The sequence below is a fragment of the Chaetura pelagica genome, unplaced genomic scaffold, assembly GCF_000747805.2.
Source record: "Chaetura pelagica isolate M959 unplaced genomic scaffold, ChaPel_1.0 scaffold123, whole genome shotgun sequence".
Taxonomy (NCBI): Eukaryota; Metazoa; Chordata; class Aves; order Apodiformes; family Apodidae; genus Chaetura; species Chaetura pelagica.
The window spans coordinates 10,304,518-10,328,138 of NW_009953295.1; the positions used below are offsets into that span (position 1 = coordinate 10,304,518).

Consider the following 23,621-nt stretch of genomic DNA (forward strand, 5'->3'; position numbering starts at 1 on the left):
TGCTCAGAAGATGCAAAGGATGGAAGTGGGTATGTAAACACATCGCTCTTCTGTCACCACTGGTCTTGTTGCACAGCACATGTCCTGGTGTGAGCCAGGAAGAAGCTAATTTTCTTTTTACTGATTTTTTTTTTTTTTTTCCTGCAGTGAACTCTTTTAAGCACTCAAGTTTTCCAGTTAGCAGACTGATAACACTGGGATGTTTATGTTACTGCTGAGACACCAAGTACACTTTGCTCTGCTTTGGATATTAAAGAAACAGAAAAGTTTTATCTGTAACCACCCTGTAGAGAGCAGTGAACAACACAGATGACAAACCTGGACAAAGAGAGCATTCCATTCCATAATGCCTACATGGCTTTTGGTAGTAATAATAATAATAATTTCAAGGATCACAGAAGCTGAGCCCCTTCCTTCTTCTTATTCCCTTCTCTTCCATCCATGGCCAGTGTCCACGGAGGACTCCATCTCTCCATCACTGTTGAACCCCAGGCCTGTGTGTTCCTGACACAACTCTCCCCTCAGCTCCTGTCTGCTGTGCTCTCTCTCCAGCAGCTCCAGGACATTTCAGAACTGCTCCCAGGTCAGAAGATGCCATGGGAGTTGCTGGGGGTGAGGGAGGCAATAGGGTTTTGCACATTTCTGAACACACTTGCATATATTTGTACATATTTTCTTTTATCATTAGTATTTAATTAAAGCTGTCTACTTTAGTTTTCAATCCAGAGCATCTTTCTGCTTGTTATCTCTCTTCTTCCCTACCTGGGTGGGAGGCGGAGAGGATCAAGAGCTTTGTTGTCACTGGTTTCATTGTCAATCCTGAGTCAAACTGTGACAGCATATTTGCTTCTTAGTCTTTGGAGCAAGGTTGCCCCCACAACTCAGTGGCTATCTCTCTCCTTGACCCACACGCCCAAACAGAAAAAGTTTGTTTTGTTGCTACCAGGGAAGGAAGAATCCGCCCTTTTCTCTTAGAGAGTCTATCGGACCTGGCCTGCAGCTGCGAGGACAGAGCAAACAGCTGTCTTCTCCTCCTCCTCCTGAATATTTTCTAGTTTGGAACATAATACATGATGAAAAACAGCCATAAATACACACATTATGGAGTTATAAAGTCAGAGGCAAAGTACAACACAACCATGTTAGAAACAAAAGTATTACCATTCTTGTCATATAAGATACTCCTTTTCCCTACCTCTATCACCATTACTAAAATTGTAAGTGTAGGAAATTCCATTCCTTCCCAAAGACCAGAGGGGGAATTGATCATAAAGAATCTCAGTTTAGGTAGGATGCCCTAGTAGCTCTGACAAATTATTAGGAACAATTGAGTCAGAAAACTTAAATTTTAGGTGGATCTTGGTTGGTTGATATAAATAATTAAGATAAATGGTCAGCTGCGTGACAGCAGAGGACTGTCTTTGCAACAACTCATGTTGTTCCTTCCCATCTTTAATTAGCAATTTAAAAAACTGAGCTTGGATTCCAAAGGCAGTGTTGGCAGGAGATCAAAAGGTGATCCCAGCAAGACAAAATACATATGGCTACAGGACATCAAAGTTAACTAAACTCCCTAGCCTGTCTCATTGGAGTTCCTGTCCTGTTTAATACCAGCAAAACCTAAAGCATTTATTCTTTTCCTCATCTCACAAACACTCCACTCTTAGTCACTTTTGGTGGTTGTTCAGCTACATTTGCTTTCCTGTGAAGACTCAGTGATAAACAGACCGGAGCCGCTTCTAGCCAAGGAAAGAAAGAGGAAAGCAAGGTCTTGACACTCTTGTTTAAGTACTTCAACTGATCATAAAGAACCATTTTTGAGAGTCGGTTTCTCATGTAGGTATCTCTCATTTGTTAGCCAAACAATCATTAGTTTCATAATCAATATTGTTGTCATAAATGACATGTAACATTTACTCAGTATGCTCTGGCTAACAAATGGAACCAGCCCAAAAATACAGGGCAAGAACAATGAGCAGAAGTGGATTCTTGAAACATTCTGTCACTCGAAAATCAATTTAATGGAAAAACTGGAAGGTAGCTTCTGGTCTCAAAACTTGACTGTTAGCAAGTGCCTTTCAAAATATTACTGTTCTGCAATGAAGCCTTCTAAAAGGCTGATACCCCTCCCTTTGATTTTGTTGTAAGGAAAGTACATTCTTTTTAAGTTAGGACAAGTTATAAAGTTAAAGAATTAGATAAAAGTGAGTTAACAAATCAGAGAAGTCAAGATGGAAGTATCCCATTAAAATGACTATATCTTCCACAACTGTTTTGAACAATCATTGTCACAGCCCAAAAGTGAAATTGTTCAGCTTATGAATGTCATGGAAAAGTATTTGTAAATGCCATTTCTGAATGCTATAAACACAAACAACAACAAAAATGACATCACTTCCGGTGTTCACGCCATTACCATAACCTTTTGATGGGCAAAATACATGACACAGCTGCAGTTCCATCAATGTAAAATAGCTATGGATAAAATTGAGGACTAAAGTAAGCATATTAAATCAGTGCACATCATATGCATGGGAATAGGCCTATAAGAAAATGAAATATTATAGTTATATATATATAACTATACATTATAGTTATTTCTTAGTCTCTTGACACATACTCTATAAAATTCCTAATTAGAAAAGATTCTGAAACAAACAGAAAAAAAAGATATGCACTGATTCTCAAGGTAACATGGGGAGAACATCAAGCCATCAAAATGACAAAAGACATCTTACCTGCACCAGAACAGATGACATCTTGAGAATTCTTGCACATTTCATTGCTTTTCTTCCGTGTAAGATTGCAAGTAGTTGGATACTGACAAGCTTCACCATACCAGCCTTCATCACATTTGCACTTCCCACAGTCACAATTTCCATGGCCTAGCAATGGAAGGAAAGAGTATGTCGAGGCCTTTTTTTCTTTCAAAAGTGATTTTTTTTAATTCAGCTTTTAAAATAGATTCCATCAATTATGGTTTTAAATAAACGTGATTAACAGATTCACTTTATGTATTTCATATGCAATTAAAAATGGAAATTAATAAATCTGATCTTAAATATGAGAAGACATGAGAAATCACCATGACTTTAAACCTAGTGTATGTAATTTTGGTAGGTCTACTAAGAATTCTTATTTTAAGAAGGAATACAGAATTAACACAACCTGTATAAACAATGGCCTTTCTTGCTACTTTCATCTCTTTCTCATTTCCATATTTGTCTACTGTTAGCTATTATTAACGACACAAAACTCCAAGTGCTGAGATTCTGTTCACCTCCTTGGCCAGCTGTAGGCAAAGAACAGCTGGAAACTGCAGACAGAGGACACAGGATTAGCTATGGTAGTACAAACCCTGAAAAGGATGGTGGAGAGGTCCAGCTACAGCAGCATACAGTAACTCCTTCGTGCAGCAGCAGCTGCAGCTCCTACCTCTACTAAAAGGTGTGAGTCTTCCTTTCTGAAGCCTCCTGTGGCTATAGGTTCCTCCAGCCCTCTCCCACCCGCTTAGACTCTATTGCTGCTCCAAAACTGAATTTCATCTCAAAAATTAACACAATGTTGGCAATGTAGCATATTTTGATACTCATAGGACTATACTTACTTTTGAGTATTTGCTAAGTGTGAAATATCATACAGAACCAATGCAGCTGCTCAGTCTATTAGGACATGGCATGCTAGCCTTCTACCATTTGAATAATACATTGCTTAAAATTTGTAGTATATCTAACAGCATGAAGAATGGTAAGTTCTTAAAAATTATTTTGTTTCCTTTAAAAAAACAAATATGCAGATGATTTGACAATTTACACTATTAATGTTGCACATTAAGTATCATTTTCCACACTATATTCCAGTTGCAAACTACTATCACTTAATTCTTTAGCATACCTTTACAATTTTAGGTAGTAAGTGTGAATCACAGATCTTCTGAACTAGAATATTCAGATTTAAAACAAACACCTTTTTAATGTATATCTGATTGTCAGAAGATTCCCTTCCAATCACTACATCTCAAAAGTAGAATGTTATTGCTGTCTAATTTCAATGCAACTGTTGCCTGCTGTTAGAGGCAACTGTGTGAAAATACAGGCCCAGTGTGCTGCCAATAAGAAGGAATTTAAGTAACTATTGTAAATAGAAAATTTTAAAGCAAAAGAGGAGTATCTTGTTGTGCAATAAAATTCTGTTTGCCTTCCAAGAGGGTTCTAAGACAAGATACAGTTCAACAGCTGAAAAAAAACAACATAGTTCAAAAACATATGAAAGTTATTTCTTGTTTTAAAACAGGAGTTGCCACCTTAAGAAATGATGAATAACTCTCTGTTGGTAAAGGGCAAGGTTGAAAAAAATAAAATAAAATATATATATATATGAACCTACTCTTGTCATTGCTCTGCTTCACTGGCTTCATAAGCGATTCTGGAAAACAATGGTAAGTCCTAGAGTAGCTTAAAAAACCCAAAGCCAAAATATAATCATCTCCTGAAACTTTCCTTCCATTCAAGGATTACTCATCACAATGACTTTGCATTTTCCATGTTAGGTGCTTTTGTGATTTAACAGTTTGATGTCTGCTGGTGAAGAAAAGATGCTCTAACAAAAGGATTGATTTTCCTGTTCCCACACCTAAATGGCAATGGCAGAAGCCACTGCTGGTGAGTACTGATGGCCCAGCAGCACCTGTCTCAGAGATGCACCAACCTAACATGTGGTGCATAAAGCAAAAAAACTAATTTCACTTAAAATTCCTACAACCCGCTTAGAGAAAATTAATAAAAGACTTCAGTGACAGTAGCCATACAGAGTAGCTTGGCTTTATTGAACAAGAAAACACAAAAAAATCTAAAAGTAATTAAATTAAAGTGAGGTAAACAATGGAAGGTCTCTTGCATGCAACTGAAAGCAAGCAGGAATTGAACTATTATGAACTTGCAAGACTGTAGTACTGATTTTCACCTTGACCACCCCCTTAAAATAGCCTGATTATGACAACTGGATGTATTTTTCAATTGTAAAAGGCAATATTCTGCCCAAAAATTTGGGTAAGATGAGTACTGAAGAGTAGAAGGCCATGAAACTATCTGCAATAGCTTGGTTAACTTACTGTATCTTCCCTGTCACATAGATGTTGCACTAGAACTGCAAGTCAGTCTGACTTAGTAATCCTTTTCTTACTTCCCTCAACCACATGTACCAGTCTTAAGGTCTTCCTCATGACAAAAATAGTGATGTGATGAACTATAAACCAAGTATGTAATAAACTGCAGGAAAGATACAGAGGGTAGAAAGGCTTCTAATTGGTTTCAAATTAATTTCAGAAAGGTTTGTGTAGTACCCCTTTTGTGTGTATCACCTTCAGTACTATTTAGAAAGAAATTAATATTATGGAATCTTAAATAAGAAGTAATTAGAACTATGAAAGCTGTGATATTTTAACTTCCCAGAAAATAAATTCAACCACTAAGGAATAGATCCAGGTATCTGAGGATGCCACACATACCAAAAGAAAAGTAAGCTACAAGACTATATTAAATAGTTGGTCAAGAAAGCTGTATCTAGAGTAAGTGATGAGACATTAATTATTTTTATTTTTTTTTAATGGCTGGAACATTATTAAATGCTAAACAAAACCAAATAACAATAGCACTTAAAAAAAAAAAACAACAACAGAAAATAAAGGAAAAATGAAGACTCAAGGAAGTACTAGGATTCCTTTAAGAAAAAAAAGCCAACTGTGGGTTGAGAAAAACTTGCAGCTTCAAACATGTGGAAAAACCTTTCATAACAAAAGGCTCCATTTCTAGCATGATGAGCAGTCACCTCAGAGAGTATATCTAGAGTATGCAGAAAGTTTGTAGGATGGAAAATGAAACTAATATGCAAGGAAAACTGTCAAATGTCAGAAAATATATGGAGAAAGTGAGAAAAGAAAAGGTTAGGCAGGGTCAGATTTTGCAAAACTGCAAGTACTTAAATGTACTTTCATCATCCAACTAAAAAGAAAACAGGAAAATGAGTGACTTCACCAAGCAGCAAAAAGCAGATAAGATTAAAGATAATTTACAGACAGTCCAAAACAAAATTAATATGGGGCTGTTGACTACAGTAGCAAATGCTGTGTGCCTAATGATACAGACTGTGGAAATGAAAATTACTCATCCAAGATGAGAACAAAACAAAGACATAAAACTCTTTTTAAGGAAGTGTCTAGACCAGGAGGGCGAGACCCCATAATCTGCACTCAAGCATACTTAAAATACTTGCACATTAAAGGCCAGTTCAATAACAGACTTTTAATGAATCTATCAGGCTGGCAATCAAATGTCTGAAAAATAAAACCATAACTTTTTTCTTTTAAGAAAAAGGGATGTACATGATCCTGGCAACATAAAAACAAGTGGCTCTGACCTCATGAGCTATGCAAGGATTTTAAACAAATTATGAAGCATTGTGCAGCTAGAGACATTGAGATAATGAAAAATAGAATAAAACGAGTAACAGCTTTCTCCCAAAATAGACTATCACTATGGCAAATTCATCTGGCATCTCTCTTTATAAAATAACTGATATTTTAAGAAAAGGAACACTGGAAATCTAGCTGATATGACCATGCATACTGAACACAATGCCACTTAGGAAAAAAAAATATTCTGGATAAGGTACTCTAGAAAGAGTATGCAAAGTGGACATGGGTCCAGTTTATGCTGGAGAATATACCATTAGGTCTCTATGCCTCAGAAGAATGAATCAAGTTTTCCAGAAAATGGAAACTTTAGACTTTTAGGCTTCTGGAAAGTTGCAATAGGCAAGGAATTAAAACATCTCAGGTGAAATACGCTAATTTAAACCACAGTCATTTGGATCATGTGCTTTCACCTTTAGACTCTTAACTTCATTCTAAGGGCATTCTAAAAATGTTTTTCCACTACATGCTTCCATTCCTATAGGTCCAACAGCAAAGACACAAAGGTAAAAGTCCCTGACAAAATGTTTCAAATCCATATCTGAATTGTATATATGCAAGGTACCAATTTGGAAGCTTGATTTCACTGGGATCCATCTGCAATCCATCATGAGAGACAGGTAATCCTGCAGAGTGGCTCAGATCCTGTGTGGGCTGGATAGTCCTCAGAGGTTGACTGTCTTTCTTCACTGAACTACCAGGAAGCATATGATGATCGAACAGGATAGAGAAACTTAAGTGGTGGGACTATGGAGTTTAGTGCATCATTAGACAGGTATGCGTACAAATAAAGATTTGTTAACTTATTTTCTTTTGCTTCACTTGCCTGCACAACACTCTATGTCACGTTTTGAATATTCTGACATACTTTGAATAAAAAAGGAGAAGGATATCATCTTAGCTGAACTCCATCAGCTTATGAAAACAATTATATTACCTAATTATTGGGTAAATGTTGTGGTTTCTTGTGTCTCTCCTGGCTGGCTCACCAATAATGTTGTGGTTTGGGCCATGACAACAAAGGAACAGCCCTGGGGCCACTCACTCAACTCCCCCCTGACACACACACTCTGGGATGAGGAGGACAAAGCTCATGGGCCGAGACAAAGGACAAGGAGGGTTCTTCACCGATTAAGGTCCCAGGCAAAAGAGACTCAACTGGGGGAAAAAATAATAACTTAATTTCACACTAATCACACACACCCAGGACACAGACACACACAGAGCAGGGCTTGCAGATGTTACCCCACCCCTCCCTTCTTCCCGGGCCCAAATCACTTTGTTCCCGGTTTCTCTCCCTCCTTCCCCCCAGCGGCACAGGGGGACAGGGGATAGGGTTTAGAGTCACTTCACAGGCTGGTGGTTCCTGCTGCTCCTTCCTCCTCAGGAAGAAGGATTCCTTACAGTCCTTCCCTGCTTCCCCACAGGGTCCCTCCCATGGGAGAGAGTCCTCCATGAACCTCTCCTTCATGAGTCCTTCCCACGAGGTCCGGAGCTGCTCCAGCCTGGGCTTCCCACAGAGTCACGGGCTGTTCTGGGAACCACAGAGGTGCATCTATTGTCCCTCTAAAGGCTCCTTGGCTGGGTTTGGAGCAGGGGGAGCTTCTCAGCTTCTTACGAGAGCCACTCCTGGTGCCCTTCCCCTTCTACCAAAAAACCCACTATACCAAACCAGAATAGTAAATCACAAAGTGAATTTGAACATTGCTTCAATTTCTATGTGCCTACAGAAATTGTAGCACCCAGCAGTGCGATTGCAACGTCTGTGCCTCCCACTGGAAAAGATTCTCTCCACCTCTGCATCAGTTTTAGTTCAGGGTTGTTTTTTTTCTTTGTTTCATGCTAATTTTCATTATGTCTGAAAATTCTGCTATATCCCAGTGGTTAAATTTTTCAGAGGGAATGCAAACAGTCAGAACAAATTACTTGTTTTGTTACCTGCCATGCTGTTGCCACCCAAGAACACATATGAATGCACACATACCTGTGTGTCATTATTATCTTGTCTACTGAGCAAGCATGGGGCATAAAAATGCAGACTCCTTAGAGCCACTTAGCAGAAAAGAAAAATAAGAAAAGACTGTTTTTGAGGTTAAGACCTCAAACTAAAAAAAAAGGTGTCCATGTTCAACTCCTGCATCTTTCATTTTCTGGATAACCTCTGGCAATGGACAACATCACCTGGGCTCCATGAGATGAGCTTAAATAATCTTCTTTATAAAATTGATAATGATAATTAATTTTGCCATAGAAATTTTGGTAGGGATAAATTTATTGGTGTTTGAGAGCTTTCAGATGCTTTGTACAATTAACAATCGTTATTTTAAAAGCAAATAATCAAACAAAAAAGCCTGGTAAAGCAAACTGGTATATTTGGAATTACACTCACCCTATTTCAGTCATGGAAAGAGCACTCCCTGCCTAGGGTCAACTGTAAAACTATAATCATGTGCTAGTTAAACTGCAAGCCAAGTTCATTAAGCCAAAACTATTGTAGATACTGCCTTTGCTAGAATACCTGTTTATGTGGTTGTGCAGCATTAGTTACAGCACAGTAACTCTCACTACAAAAGAGGTCTCTTACTGGAGCTGGTTGACCAGGCATTAAAATACACTCAGATGTCCTCAGTCTCACTTATTTTTAGTAACCAAAGATAAATTATTCTGTGTAAGAACACAACTGAGGGTAGTTCTCATTTTAAATTTGTAATGGAATCCATTTCCTACAGGCAAGTGAGATTTAGCATAAGGATTCCTCCCTATAGCATAAAGTTAGCTATCAGAGGAAATCAGCAGCTGGCATGATAATTGAGTTGGGCTCATTATTATTCATTTTTAGCAACCACAGAGTGATTCATTCAAATCTAAAAAACACTTCATGAAAAAGGTGAAGAAATATTAAGAACATTGTTACTTTTTTTTTCAGAATTGCTGGAGTCAGAGTTTCTGAACACCTTGCTTCTGTTTCTGAAAAAAAAATATAAATTGGCATAATTAATACTAATTTTCTGTGTCAATATGCTTGAAAGGATCTCCCTTTAAGGTTGGGGTCTTGGTCATTTATGCTGTGCTACCTCCAATGAAAACAGACATCTTCTTGACCTTTACAGGAGGGACCTATACCCAAGGAATTCCACCCCTTCTGAAATCAGGTTCAGCAGTGCTGGGGTTTCCACAAAAATAATGCTTCCTCTTTCACATCCCAACCACTTGTTTCTCTTCCTATGCTGATAGTATAAAGCTAAACTATCGTTTGATTAAGGGGACTGATTTGCATTTAGAAACAAGTAAAAAAAAAACAACAGGGAAATATGAGGGGAAATGGCTGCCTAATAACATTTCAAGCTAATTTTGCTACCCAGGCATCTTTATCATCAAACCGCAGCTCCTGTAAGTCCCTCTGAAATGGATTTTCAGAGTTAAAATAAAAAATGATCAAAAATCATCTCAATTTAGTGATATTGGATGCACTTTAAAAACAAAAGCATCATAATGGTGTTAAGTCTTCACTCCAACAGACATACTAGAGAACAGATAAAAACAATCCAAATTATTATATACACTTTTTTTTTTTTTTCAGGAAAAGACTTATAGTAGACAAAGAAAACAAAAAGTGTCCTATTGAACTTGTGCTAGGTGTTTCAGGGAGTGCTTAGCAAAACATTTTAGAAAAGAAACACTCAATAGTGTTCTAAAAAAAGAAAATCAATCAGAACCCACATTACAACATAAAAAATATGCCAGAGGTGGGTGTGAGGGTAATAACTTCTGATGTTACTTAATTTTTGGGTTAAAAATCAACTAACTATAATAGATATTTCTATTATACACACTCTGCAATATTATTTCCAGCAATACTCCCTTTGCTCCATGGTGACATAAGGAACTTAACCCTTTGGTGTGCCCTCCATCACATGAGACAATGTGAATAATGCAGTTTTAAAGTCTTCTGCCCGTGTCCCAGTGCAAGTTGTGCAAATAAATTAATTTTAAAGTACTATTTCTAAATTAGGAGATGAAAAGTATTTGCAGAAGAATATTTTAAGAAAGCACTTAAGGTTCATATCAGCAGCATACATGATATGTAAGTAAAGTGCTCTCATTAGATAAAAGCTGCTGTTTATTACAGTAACAGAAATGAGAAACTATGGATCAGATCTAACAATACTCTTAAATCAGTGTATTTAGAAGTGGAAATAGACTAGAAAGTTAAACTGGAATATAAAATAAAATAAATAAAATAAAATAAAATAAAGTGTTGCCCCCTGGATGGTATTTTAAACATTAAAATAAACTATACATTATCAGAAGAAAACTATTTCTACAAGGTAAAAGCATCAGATTGTTTAAAGAATTCAAACTTTTACTTAATTTCTTTACGATAGAAAAAATAAAGGGGAAAAAAAAAAAAAAAAGGAGAAATGATAATACTCTCCCCTTGTGAGACTAGTTATCTTCCACTGTCCCAACAGGTCATGTTTCATGCTTTTACTGAATCTTCAAATTTAAAGCTACACTCACTGTCACTTCCAATTCCACTGCCAAGATTAGAATTTAAATGACAGTAATGCTTATAAAAGACTAATTTCACATGCTGGTCACGGGTTGTTTTTTTATGTGTAGAGCCTTTATCCTATATTTCATCACTTCAGAACAACAGCTTCTGAAAGAGGCCAGAAAGGATTTTTACTCTTTTACATGGTCCATTACTTGGTCTCATTTTTTACGTTTGTTTCTCTCTCACTATTCTATTAAGTACTGAAGACCAGTCACAGCAAGAGTCAGATCTAGGTGAGACTGTTTCTTGTGGTTTTATAATTTCTCTGCACACAACACTGTGTGTCAGGTAATATGGTTATATAGCCCCTTCCACATCTGAATCTACCTGCTTCTACTTAAACCCCAAAAAAGGCATTAGAAACAAAGTTTTCAGCAAATATGTATTAAAACAGTATAATATGGAGAATCTAATGCTATGGTGCTTCATGAGGATGTTTAGTTAATCACAGACCAGAATAGCCTTCTGTGGGTGTCCAGACATGTCACTTTTATCTCTTTTCCCTGTTTTGGTCAAAAGAGTTATTTTCATTTTAAATTACCTAAATTTCCACTCAGTCAATACTACATTGCTTGCTTTAGTTAATAGTCTCAGCTTGAGCGAGATCATATAACATTTAGCAAATTCAGGGAAGGCAAGCAATTTTCCATTTTTCAACCATTTTCCTGAATAATCTAGCTAATTACAAGATTTACACTTTATATTTTATGTCACAGTCTTTGAAATACTCATTTACATACACTATCAATGATATATCCTTCGGTATGTCACAACTGGAGGAAGTCACAAAACAACCTAATCACAGACTGGCAGAGGTTGAAAGGAACCTCTGGAGGGTCGGTCATCTAGTCCCGCTTCCCTGCTCTACACAGGGTTTCCCAGGACAGCGTCTAGATGGCTTTTGAAGGATGGAGTCTCCACAACCCCCATGGGCAAACTGTGCCAACGCTCCATCACCCTCACAGCATTTCCTGATGATCAGGCAAAACCTGTGTTTCAGTTTGTGCCTGTCGCCTCTGGGCCTGTCACTGGGAGACCCCAAAAGGAGCCTGGCTCGGCCTTCTATGCCCTATCCCTGCAGGTATTTATATACACTGATGAGATCCCTCCAAGCCTTCTTTTTATGCTGAACAGTCTCAGGTCTCTCAGACTTTCCTCACAGGAGAGATGTTCTAGTAGCTCTAGTATTTCTCTGGTACTGAGCAGAGCAAGGTAAAATACTTTAAATTAAGTTTCAGTCACAGAAAAAGTTATTAAAAGTAAGCCACAAAGTTTCGGAAATGTTACTCTAGTTAGTGGGGAAAAGAATGCATAAGAAACAAAACTGAAGACAATAAAGCGTTTTTATTTCAGGTTTAAATATACTGTGTCCTATGTAGTCTCATTAGATTACTTGCAAAAATTATATTAAAAAATACATTTATTTTTTCATATTAAAAAGTTTCAGTTGACTTAAAAGGATTTTTTTTGAAAGTCCATTTTGTGTTAAATTCTGAGATCTTTTTTAGTTATTGTTTAAAAAAAATGTGAAACAGGTGAAAATTTCCAAAACTTTGCTACTCCAATTTTACCGTTTCCATTGGCAACACATGGCAAGGATAATACATGTTTTAGCACTTTTATGTACTGGACAATGCTCCAAGATCAAATTGTCTTTCATACCTTGAGTCTTTCACTTGAAGTATACATGAACTTTACATTTATATGTGTCAAAAATCTGTTTTATTACTACATATCTGTCATTAGTATAAATAACTTAATGACTATGTATTCATACACATACTTCAATAATCAAAAGCAATATGCATTCTTCCTCTACCTGTATTAAAAGGGTATAAAACACTCTAATGATACTCTGATCCTGCTGATTACTGGAATTTCCTTTTTCTCCCTCTTGGCTATGAATTCAAATTCCCTGTAAAGTGAACAGACTCAATTGTAATAAAAATCAATTAAATATTGTGAATTATTAAAATTAAGCAAAGCAACGCTCAGTTGAAACAGCTCCAGTTTGTTACCCCAGAGGTGGCACAAATTGATATAATTCTAAATGTGATTCATGCTGTTTAGACAGATGATATAAATATCTCAGGGAGACAGAGATAAATTAGTTTTATCCATTAAAACAGTCCAGAGTCAAGGTCTCTGTTAATAATTCAATAGTTCTGTGAAACATTCCTCACTTATTTTTAACCAAATGGCTTCTCATTTTTTTGAAGAACAAAACTAATCAACTTTTAAGTAGGAAGATATTTTAATAGGCTGAGGGAGTATACTTTGGCTTCTCCAGAAGACTGCTTTTTCATACATTACTTTCCCAGTGTAGATTTCTGTACAGATACTGCACACACCAAAGCAAATTACATATGGGACACAGACAATTCCTTTGCAGGAAATAACTTGCAGCTAAGGGATAAAATACAAAGGATTTTAACATATTAACTATGTAGGCACTAAAACTTGTAGACACACTAAAAACCACATTCTTGTGGGGAAAAAAGTATTTACAAATCCAGCAGGTTCATGTTTGTGTTAATGTGCTCAATAGCTGATATAACTGAACTAAATAAACCCTGTTTCCTGAGTCTGAGCCAGTTCAGTGTGTTCTCCAAGTTCACTTGCAAATGCTGGCCCAGATACCCTTCACTTCCTCCTTCTATGGTCTGTGGCTGCACATAAACTTTGGGCTCCATAAGACAAAAAGCCCAAAACCCAAAACTAAAGGAAGGAGAATACCTGATTCTCTGTGAGATTAAACAGTCGATGTTTGGCTTCACCACCCCCATCCCAAAAAAGCCCACACATTATGTAAGTTTTTTATTTTTAAAAAAGTAGCACATAAATGTATTAACAACAGAACCACCAAAGGCCTTCTAAGCAGCTAGTTGATTTAACCAAACCACCAAAGGACTTCTAGACTCTCACTGACACAAGAACGGAACCTGTGAAAACCAAAGGCCAGTTTCACCTCTTTGGCTGTCTGTCAGTAAGTCTAAAATCTTTGGAAGCTGTGTTTGTACTGGAGCTCTCGAGGTTTCCAGCTGAGGATCTTAGTCCCAAAGATAGATGAAAGACTCTTAACAATTCCAGTCTCAGATATCTATGTCAGTAACCTGAAAATCTAACACTGGGCAGCTATCATTTGAGAAAAGCTCTTTTCCTTCTGAATTCAACAAAAGTGAAGTTTCCAGTGAAATCCTGATTAATTAAAAAATGGCTTGCTATCCCTAGTGCTGGCAGCACCAATGCTTTGGTCTTCAGAGCTATAGAAGCTTTTATTATTGCTCTTTACATCCCTGACAAGATTTAATTCCATCTGGGGTCTGGCTCTCCCTAGCCTCCACCCTCCATATGCTTCCTTCTTAAGCTTGAGTTTTTCTAGGAGCTGCTTGCTCACCCATGCCAGCCTCCTGAAGTTTTTACTTTACTTTCTCTTAGTTGGGATGCATCGCTTTTGGTCCTGAAGAAAGTAATCCTCCTGGAGGAATGTAAAATTTCCTGGAGCATTGAGAGTCTGCTCTGATCAAATACTAGTAAAATAAGTCTGGGCTCCCCTCCCCTGCAATATTTTTAGAATCATAGAATCATAGAATGGTTTGGGTTCAAAGGGACCTTAAAGGCCATCTAGATCCAACCCCCCTGTATGGGCAGGGACACCTCCCACTAGATCAGGTTGCTCAGAGCCCCATCCAACCTGGCCTTGAACACTTCCATGGATAGGGATTCCACAACTTCCCTGCACAATTTGTGCCAGTGCCTCACCACCCTCACACTAAAGAATTTCTTCCTAACGTCTAACCTAAATCTCCCCTCTTCCAGTTTTGATCCATTACCCCTTTTATGTCCTCCAGCAGTTTTGTGAGTCTGTCAGGGCCCTGAGGGCTCCACAGCCCTTCCCAGCCTCCCAGGGCTGCCTCCACCCTGCCCATGGTCCAGGTCCTTATGTCAGCACCCAGGTCTGTAAGAAGGCTACCCGGGCCTGTCTGAAGGCTACAACACTGCCGAACCAACGTTGCTGAGCCACAATACAGATAGGATCCAGGTAGGAAGCCTGCCATGCCCTGATTGGAAGTCCATTCAGTGCTGCACAACTTTAGGTTGCCAGCTTCTAAACAGACTTAAGATTATAATTTCCCTTCCTGTATTATCTCTAATAAAAGATATTTTAAACAATACCTTGTGGAGTCTGAGTGCCTTCCTTGTTGGGATCCATAAGAAATACTAGTACAGGTATGTTACACTTCTCTATAGCATTCTCCAAAAAAATCAGTCCTACAGATTGCTGGTCAAACAAGCTCATGGTAAACATGTTAGTTACATAAATATTACATGGAATAATTCAGCTGGATAAGATGGCTCCACAGAGTACAAAAATTAATCTTGGGTGTCATTAACAGCATGGTAAACTTTATGTGCAAAAAGTCAAAATGACAAGCCTGGCAAAAGCTGCACACAGGAGACCACCCATCTAACTCAAGCCAGCTCACAGTACAAAGTCTATTTCATGACTATGTATTCATCATTGAGTCAGAAACCAATAAATCTATCCTATATCTCCTTTGCTTAGTGAGCTGAGGGGGGAGAAAAGGGGACACATACTCATAGAACAACAACGAGCCTCTTACAGTGACTACACTTAAGTGAAATTTAGTAGCATTATGAAAAGTTATCATTACTTAGTAATTGTGCTTATCTGAAATAATTACATTCGGTGTTATCTATTAATGATAGATTAAATTTTAGTATTTATTATCAAAGTTGTCTACATGCTTTACAAAACATAACTTCTCCATGACTTCATGGTAAGTTTAGTTAGTTAACTGGCATGGGTAACAATTTTATTTAATGGTGTTTTTACATATGTAGTGAATTAAGGGATGTACTTGCACATTCTTCCTGCAGCTTTAGTTAAAAAGCTTCATTTAAAATGAATTCTTTTTGAGTATGCTTTGCACAGCAGCATTTCAACAAGAAAATATAAACAAAGTTATTGAGTTTCTTCAGATGTAAATCTAAAATGTATTTTTCAGCCTTTTGGTTATACAGGAGAGTTCTCTAGCAGTTTATGAATCCCTAAGCCAAGATTGTATGTGTCATTGACCATCTCCTCTAGACTTATCAGGCAGGAAATCTGGTTCCTCTTTCTCCAAAACAATGCAGAGGCACGTTTGAAACAGAAAATATAAATGGGAAACAACAGTTCCATAGCTCATCACAGCAGAGATCTAAATTGCAAATACCAGCTAGTAAACCCTGAAACTGAGTCACTAGCTTCTCCAAAACTTTTGTTAGCATATAGGGAAAACTCATTACAAAAAGGTGTATAAAACCGGAGTAGCCAAGCATATGTTAGCTTGCACTAGTGTTTAAAAACAAACTGAGCATTGCATGTAACTTGAATAGTCAATTATTGGGAGGAAAAACACAGGTGCATTAAAATCTCATTTTAGAAAGTTTTGAAAACATCCAGCCACCAAGGACACATATAAGGGGCATACTGCAGGGTTGCAATGAAGAGTATGGGTCAGAAGTGAAATATAATTCTGGGTATGTTAAATTCTGCCCACATTCATCTACTCTCTTCAACAGTGCCAAATGTTAAATAAATGCTTCTTGAGATTTATCTTGGCTATACTCTTCCCCCACTCTCCTGCTAAGTATTAGGGTTTTTTCCCCTTGCTTTTCAAACATTAATAATTTCTTAAGACTGTCTATTTTTTTTCCCTATGCTTTTAGAAAAGAAAAACATTTGCAAACTTTTAACCTGTTCAGACATCCTGAGGTTCTTTATAAGCTTTAAGAAAAATCTAAAGTTCAGCAAAGTAAAGGCATATCCTGTTTCCTAGAACAAGCCTCAGGTTGAAAGTTTGTTCTACAGTCCAACCAAACCTCCTGCTGCTCCTCCTGTTGTTATCACAGTCTCCACTGCAAGTCACCAGACCTGCCAATTTACCAAGACGTGCATTGGCTCCCCAATGAAACTAAAATAGACTTCACTATCCAAAACATGCTGCATGATATTTAGGAAATTTTATTCCTAACCTGACAGAGACAGAAGGCTAAAATATATTGTGAGTGCAGTCAGTCTTCAAAACAGGTCAGATCTCCATTGGTACCTTCCTGACTTCTTGACTCAGTTGGAAGGAGGGCTCAGCAACTGGAGTAACAGAAGGACTGGTGAAGAAGTATGGTATGCAAAACAGGATTCCTTCAGAAATCATTGCACCTTCTTTGCAAATAGGAAGGTTGGCAGAGAGAAGGAGGGGGGAAGGATGAACAGAAAAACATTACCTTCCTCTAGTTATTTATTTAGAGAGGATTATGAGAGCACGCTAGATTAGACTGGCATCAGGGTACTATGGATTCTTAAAAGGCCCTTCAGTTCTTCCAATGGAAAAGAATGCACTTGAGTTCCTTGGTTAAAAGCCAGATCATCCTAAGCTTGTCTATACTCAATGGGAGAGAGGTGGCTCCAGCAAGTGACTTGCTTTGATTCAAACCTGCTTATTTCCTGGATTAAAAAAAAAAGAAAAAAAAAGAAAAAAAAAAAAGTCTATATCAGTATGCACATTATTCTTGCTTTACAGACCCCTAGCCATTTTCCAGCTAACATGTTACCCTTTTCAGAAAACACACCTATTTTGTCAAATATGTATTAGAATCTGATTTCTTCAATTGCCTTTTATGAAAACTTTTACATACAGTTCATGGCCCCTCACAGATCTGCACAGCACAGTCTTGAAAGCAAATGAAAGCATTTTAGCAAGATAGATAGGCTCCTAACTTAGGTGTCTCAAGTGTAACAGCAAAATTGAGTGGCTGAATAGGCTCAGACCTTTCTGGAAAAGATATGGTCAGACAACAGAGGGAGAGGCTGAGTAATGCAGAACTTCTGCATAGTAGGCACTATTATATTCTTTTATTCTTTATGTCAAAAAAGATATAAAAAGAGCAAAATTTAAAACTACTTGCCCAGAGACACACCAAGAAAATAGCTGGCAGGTGGGAACAGGGTTACCACTGTGATAGTATGCACAGATTACTATCCTTTTAAACAAAGAGTAATCAACACCATATTGTATATTTTTAAAATACCAGAGGCTGCAATTCATGGCAAACTGAAATTAACTCCATTTTTATTCCTTGGTTGGACGTAAATCAGAGAAAGCTCTCAAACTAGAAGAACATAATGGATAAAAGGTGAATAGATTGTTTTATTTGCTCTTCAAAAACTGTGCTTCAGATTCCTAGTGTAAAAAGGTGTGGGTGGTATAATTGAAGTAATCAGTTCCTTTATGTTGTTATTCTCCTTGATGCACATTTCAATGTAGTGCTAATAAGCAATGAACTTAGGAAAAAAATCAGTCCAGAGAATTGAATGATGCTTTCAATTTCTGACAAGATATGAAGCACTGAGAAAAATACATACCAAAGTTCTGAAATAATTTCAGTTGGAATCCTAATTCTTTGAATGTCAGGTGTTTATATATCATCTTAGCGTATAATCTACTATTAGATGTCTGTGTGGCCATTTACATTAAAATGCACAAAAATTGGGGTGGGGAGGTGTGGAAGAAATACCCGTGCTTTACAGACAGGCAATAAAATGTACTGGAAAACATGTAAGACAAGTGAGTTTAGCTAGTGTTCCCAAGTTATTCATATGGCAGAGCAAGACAGTCTCTGCCTTCACACTCAGGTCATGAAAATCAGCAGTCTTGTCCCTACATTTTGCACTGTGCACTTCCTTCTTTGATTAGGTAGCTAGGAAGGAATGGAAGAGAACATACAGAATAAATCCTGAAAGCAGACAGCAAAACAAAAGAGACTGGCCTGCTAAGGTCAATGAAAGAACTCACATTGATTTTCACATGTCTGGTTTCAATCTCAAGTCTAATAATTCTGCTCATGTCATGGAAGTCCTCTCATCTAACAAAATGATCAGGGGATCTTCAAAAGCTCAATCACAACAGGAGAAAGGAAGGCTCTTCTAACAAAGGATGGGTAGCTCTCATTCATATACACAGGGAGACAAACAGAATTTTTTTGTCAGCTTTCAAAAGAGAAAATTCTTAAGAACTTTGGTGGCTACAAATGAAAAATAAGAGCAAAAAGGCTCAGTCTTAAATTAGGGATTCAGTAAGCAAGACTCTCTCTTTTAAGTCTGAGATGAAGATGATGAACCTTTTAAAGGAGGCGACAGAGAAAAAGGAGTCAAACAGTTTAAGTAGTTTCACCAAGCTGGCTTGAAAGAATAGAGTTCTGTTTTGTTTGCTAAGCCTTCTCTAAATTGTACATTTTAGAAACATTTTGTGGGGAAGGTAGCAGTGAAAGGTCTAGAAAAACTAAACAGAGACAACAAGGAAAGTTCAGAAATCAGGGATAAGAAGGCACTTCTGCTTCTGGCTGAGACACGCTAATAGGAACCCCTAAAACAATGTGCATGGCACTTATAATTGTTCTGTTCATGCTGGTTATTCATGCCTTTTCAAGCGTGACATAATCACAAACCCATCTAGTTATAGCAAGACCTTGGCTAGTCAGAGAATTATATGGTTGTTAACAAAATTTTAAAGAGAAGACAAAAGGAAATAAACTAGCTTTGAAGAAGAATCTTCAAGAAACACAAAAAATAAGAATAATGCAATTAATAATTGATAAAATAGTGCCTTGAAAGATAAAAAAAAACCTCCAAGTGTCTCTGTTCCCCCTTTTGATTGCACAGCTTTGTTTCACAAAGTTTTTCCAATGTGCAACCCTGGCTAGCTTTCATACTCTGTGGAAAATCAATTATCACAGAATTTAATAATGTCTGCTTATCATGGCTATGTTAGTTGTCCTAAGGAGTAGATCTATTTGAAAGATAGATTAGACAAGGTCAAGAAATTCATGCCAACACTCTGGAATTTATGCATATGTATAAGAGTAAGACTGACTATAATGGCTTAGACCAACAAATCTAAGTGAATGACACATCAACACATCCACTTTGCAAACAGTACTTAAAATATTAAACTCTAAGAGGAACATATTTTTCTTTAAGTAAATATCCTCAGTCAACATTTCCCATAAGGAAAAAAAAAAAAAAAGAAGATAAAAGGCATAGACTGAAAGGGGAACATACAGCACTGGAGAGAGGAGGAGGGGAGAGGAAGTGGGTAAGAACATGAGTTGTTTTAAGTGCGTAAGGACTAGAGCTGTAGGGGTAGGCAGAGGACTACATTAAATACAGCAGACACAAGGAACCTAGAAACAAACAAAGAAACGACCAAGTTTGAAGGAGTGCACAGACAAACTAAGGAAAGAAAAAAAGGCAGGCCCAGATCAGTAGAAAGGACTAGGATAGAAAGTAGAGCACAAGGAACAAAGCCAAGGGCCCGCAGAGTGTATTCAGAAAAATCAAAAGAAAGAAAATATAAAGGAAATGTGAGAAAACACAATCACTAAAATATATACTGAAAGTGGAAAAGGAAGTGAAAGAAAGAGGAAGAAAGTAGTGGCATGGGGAGGAAAATGCAAACAATAATTAAAAAAAAAAAAAGGCATTAAAAAAACTGCTTGCCAGAAAGAGTCAACCTTGTCAGTGAAAAGGATGAAATGCGATCACATTAAGAATAAATTCTGTCCTTGCAGAAGATGTTCCTGAACAGCATGCAACTTCCCTGAAGGAGATGCCTTTATAATAATACGAATTAACAAATCAATAGAAGAACTGTTTAATTTTCTTGCCATTAGTTCAAATTCATGTTCCCTGTAAAGAGTGTCTGAATGACAATCATTGAGCAAAGCAGAATCTCATTTATGTTGCAGTTGTCAATCACAGCTACAAAGCTACAACATTTATACAACTGGGATCTTTGCTTCATAGCTGCAATATAGCAGTTCACGAAAGAAAATGGAGTTAGATCATAGTGGAGTAAAGGAAATTTTATTCTTTAATGAAATACATATTCGTCAAACGTTCTCTACTACAAGCATTTTAAAGTAAAGGTAAACGTAATTATGGGTGACATTCTTGAAAAGTGTATCTTAATGAATTCAACAAGAATACTTTTTGTTTTAAACCCAATTAGACAGTGGTTATGTATTAAAATCTTGAAAAAGCTTTAAGAACAAACAGAACACAGAAATCATCACACTTGTTTCTAATTGATTCTCCATAGACTACCCAAATGCACATGTAATATTCAAATACAATTTCATCTCATCTAAAATGACAGATTACTTGCTGGTTCACTGATTTGTCTGTGTTATTTCAGGAATACCCTGAAGGATGTCTTCCTGTGACCTCTCCAGTTCTGAAAACCATTATCCTTTCCCTTTCACTTCACTGTGCACAGTATGCAACAGAGCAGAAGCAAACACTGAAGCCCCTCAAAATGCTAGCTGAATTCCTTTGCCACATCCACCCCAACCCTCTTCAGTGTCATATCCCTTGAATACAGGTGCTGATATTCAAAAGCCAAATCGTGTGCATTACATAGCAATTGTGAGCTTCACTAATTCCTACTAAAATCAATTGTCGTCACAGGTGCTCAGCACATCCCAATAAAAAGCCTCCCCCCAAAAACGTGGGTGTTTTTTTTCTCCACGTGGAGTTGACAGCCTACGGATCAGAAGGGTTTACGTTTTGTGGGCACAAATTATTGGTTAGGAAAAGAAGTTTATATTAATTTTGGAAATACATCACAGGAAAACTGCATTGGAAGCAATTTAGCATTCCTACTAGTTAAACTGCCAGATCTTTGCAGATTACTTATAAGTGCTATGTTGGTAGGCACACTTTGCCTAGCAACAAGTGCCAGATTTTATTCCATTTTCTGTGCACACAATAGAGGTCCAGAAATTACTTCAGGCTTTAAATGTTGAGTAGTTACAGCTGCTGCTTCTCAGAATGTATCTGGTAAAAAAAAAAATTCTTGCACACAAATACAGTATATAATCTCACGTGTGACCATGTCTGAAGGTAAACATGTGAGGGAGTGTTGCTTTGTTTAGGGTTGTTGGGGTTTCTCTCTCCAAATGACTGGTTTTCCAATGGAAAAGTACATTACATATTAGCAAGACAAAATGTATAGGCACATATTTAGAATGAGAAGGTAATACACTAACATTCCTAGATGGCAAGGACACTGCAGCAAGCAAAACTATGTTTAAAGTCAACCTGTAAAGTAGGAAATTAGTAATGCAATAATATTGTAGAGAGCTCACCAAGTAAATTTCTTATTGGAACCCTGAGATTTAGAAGATAAATCCAGGTGAAAAGTAGTATCTGCTAGCACAAACCAAAAATCTGGACTATGGAAGCACCAGCAGAAAGACTATTCATTAATAAATGGTCTATTGACCATAAAAAATCGAAAATTAAACCAAACCAAACCATGTATTCTTGTATGTAAACCTGCATTCTGCATGAAAGCAGATATTTTGAAATCATGGAGTTCTGGAAAATACCTGTAATCAAAACGAAACTAAAACAATATTTAGAAAGTATCACCTGGGTCAGCCAGGTGGCCTGGATAATAATTAACCTGTGTATTGCATTGATAGGTTTTCAGTTGATCAGTGACAGGAGTGCAAGATCACAGTGGAAATGTTCCACAATATTTGTGTGAAGTGAAAAGAAAGCTGGAACAGATGTTGGAGAATAAGGTAGGGATAGGATCAAGGAAAGAAATCCTGAAGTTCAAAACAGACGAGTGCTACAGGGCTGTGCTGCCTTTTACTAGGTTAGCAGAAATTATTACAACTTTGCTTTCCATAGTCAACTTTTCATCAGGAATATAATGTGAAATCAAAGGTAGTAAAAAATAGGTCCTAAAAATAATTTAAATTCTTTTACTATCCTACATAATGCTGTGACATTTATCTTGCATTTAAGAGATGGTACCCCCAATGGCACCTAGAATGGAGCAGGATCAAAACTTTGCACAGTGGTTCCTGGTCAGATATTAGGTTGGAATCCCCTGTCACTAGACAAATAACTTTATTATCCTGAAGTGAAAATAATTCCAAAACAGCAAATAAATTACACTCCCCACCCACTACCAATATTTAGCATTAATTTAAGTATTTATCACTTTTCAGGTAAAATCTGTTTCATAATATTTTTTTATAACAGAAATAAAAATAACAGTTTGCAATATTTCTAAAGCTGGCCATCTAAATATACACTAGTGTGAAGGACCAGGTATTTCCTTACACGAACATGAAATGTCCTTTGAGTCAGCCGACAAAACTGACTTAACACGGTGTCTCCACACGGCAGGAAACCCCCTCTGTGTGTGTGTGGGGGGGAGCAGCTGCTGCAGGGGAGGAGCCGTGGCCGGAAGCAGGGGCGGGACTAGGTCCCGTCTGATTGGCTGAAAAGCCTGGAAATGCAAAACTGGCGCCGAAGAACCCCATGAGAGAGGCAGCGCGGCACGCCCCTCTCTCTCTCGCTCTCTCCTCGTGTGTTCGAGGCGGTCGTCTACACACACAGCCTGCCGCCGCCATTTTTCCTGCTGCGCGCTGCCGCCCGTCCCCGCTGCTGGGAGCTGCCCTGCTGCCTGCCGTTCCTGCTGGGAGCCGCCCGCTGCAGAGCCTGCCCGCTCA

General features: G+C 37.6%; 1 protein-coding gene across 1 annotated transcript in view; it reads right to left on the minus strand.

Annotated features, from left to right (window-relative positions):
* Positions 1 to 23,621, minus strand: part of ITGBL1 (integrin, beta-like 1 (with EGF-like repeat domains)) — a 131,331-nt gene that overhangs the window by 65,374 nt on the left and 42,336 nt on the right. The window contains exon 3 of the mRNA XM_009997937.1: positions 2,739 to 2,885. Within this exon, the coding sequence (XP_009996239.1) occupies positions 2,739 to 2,885 (147 nt within the window). The remainder of the gene's footprint in view (positions 1 to 2,738; positions 2,886 to 23,621) is intronic.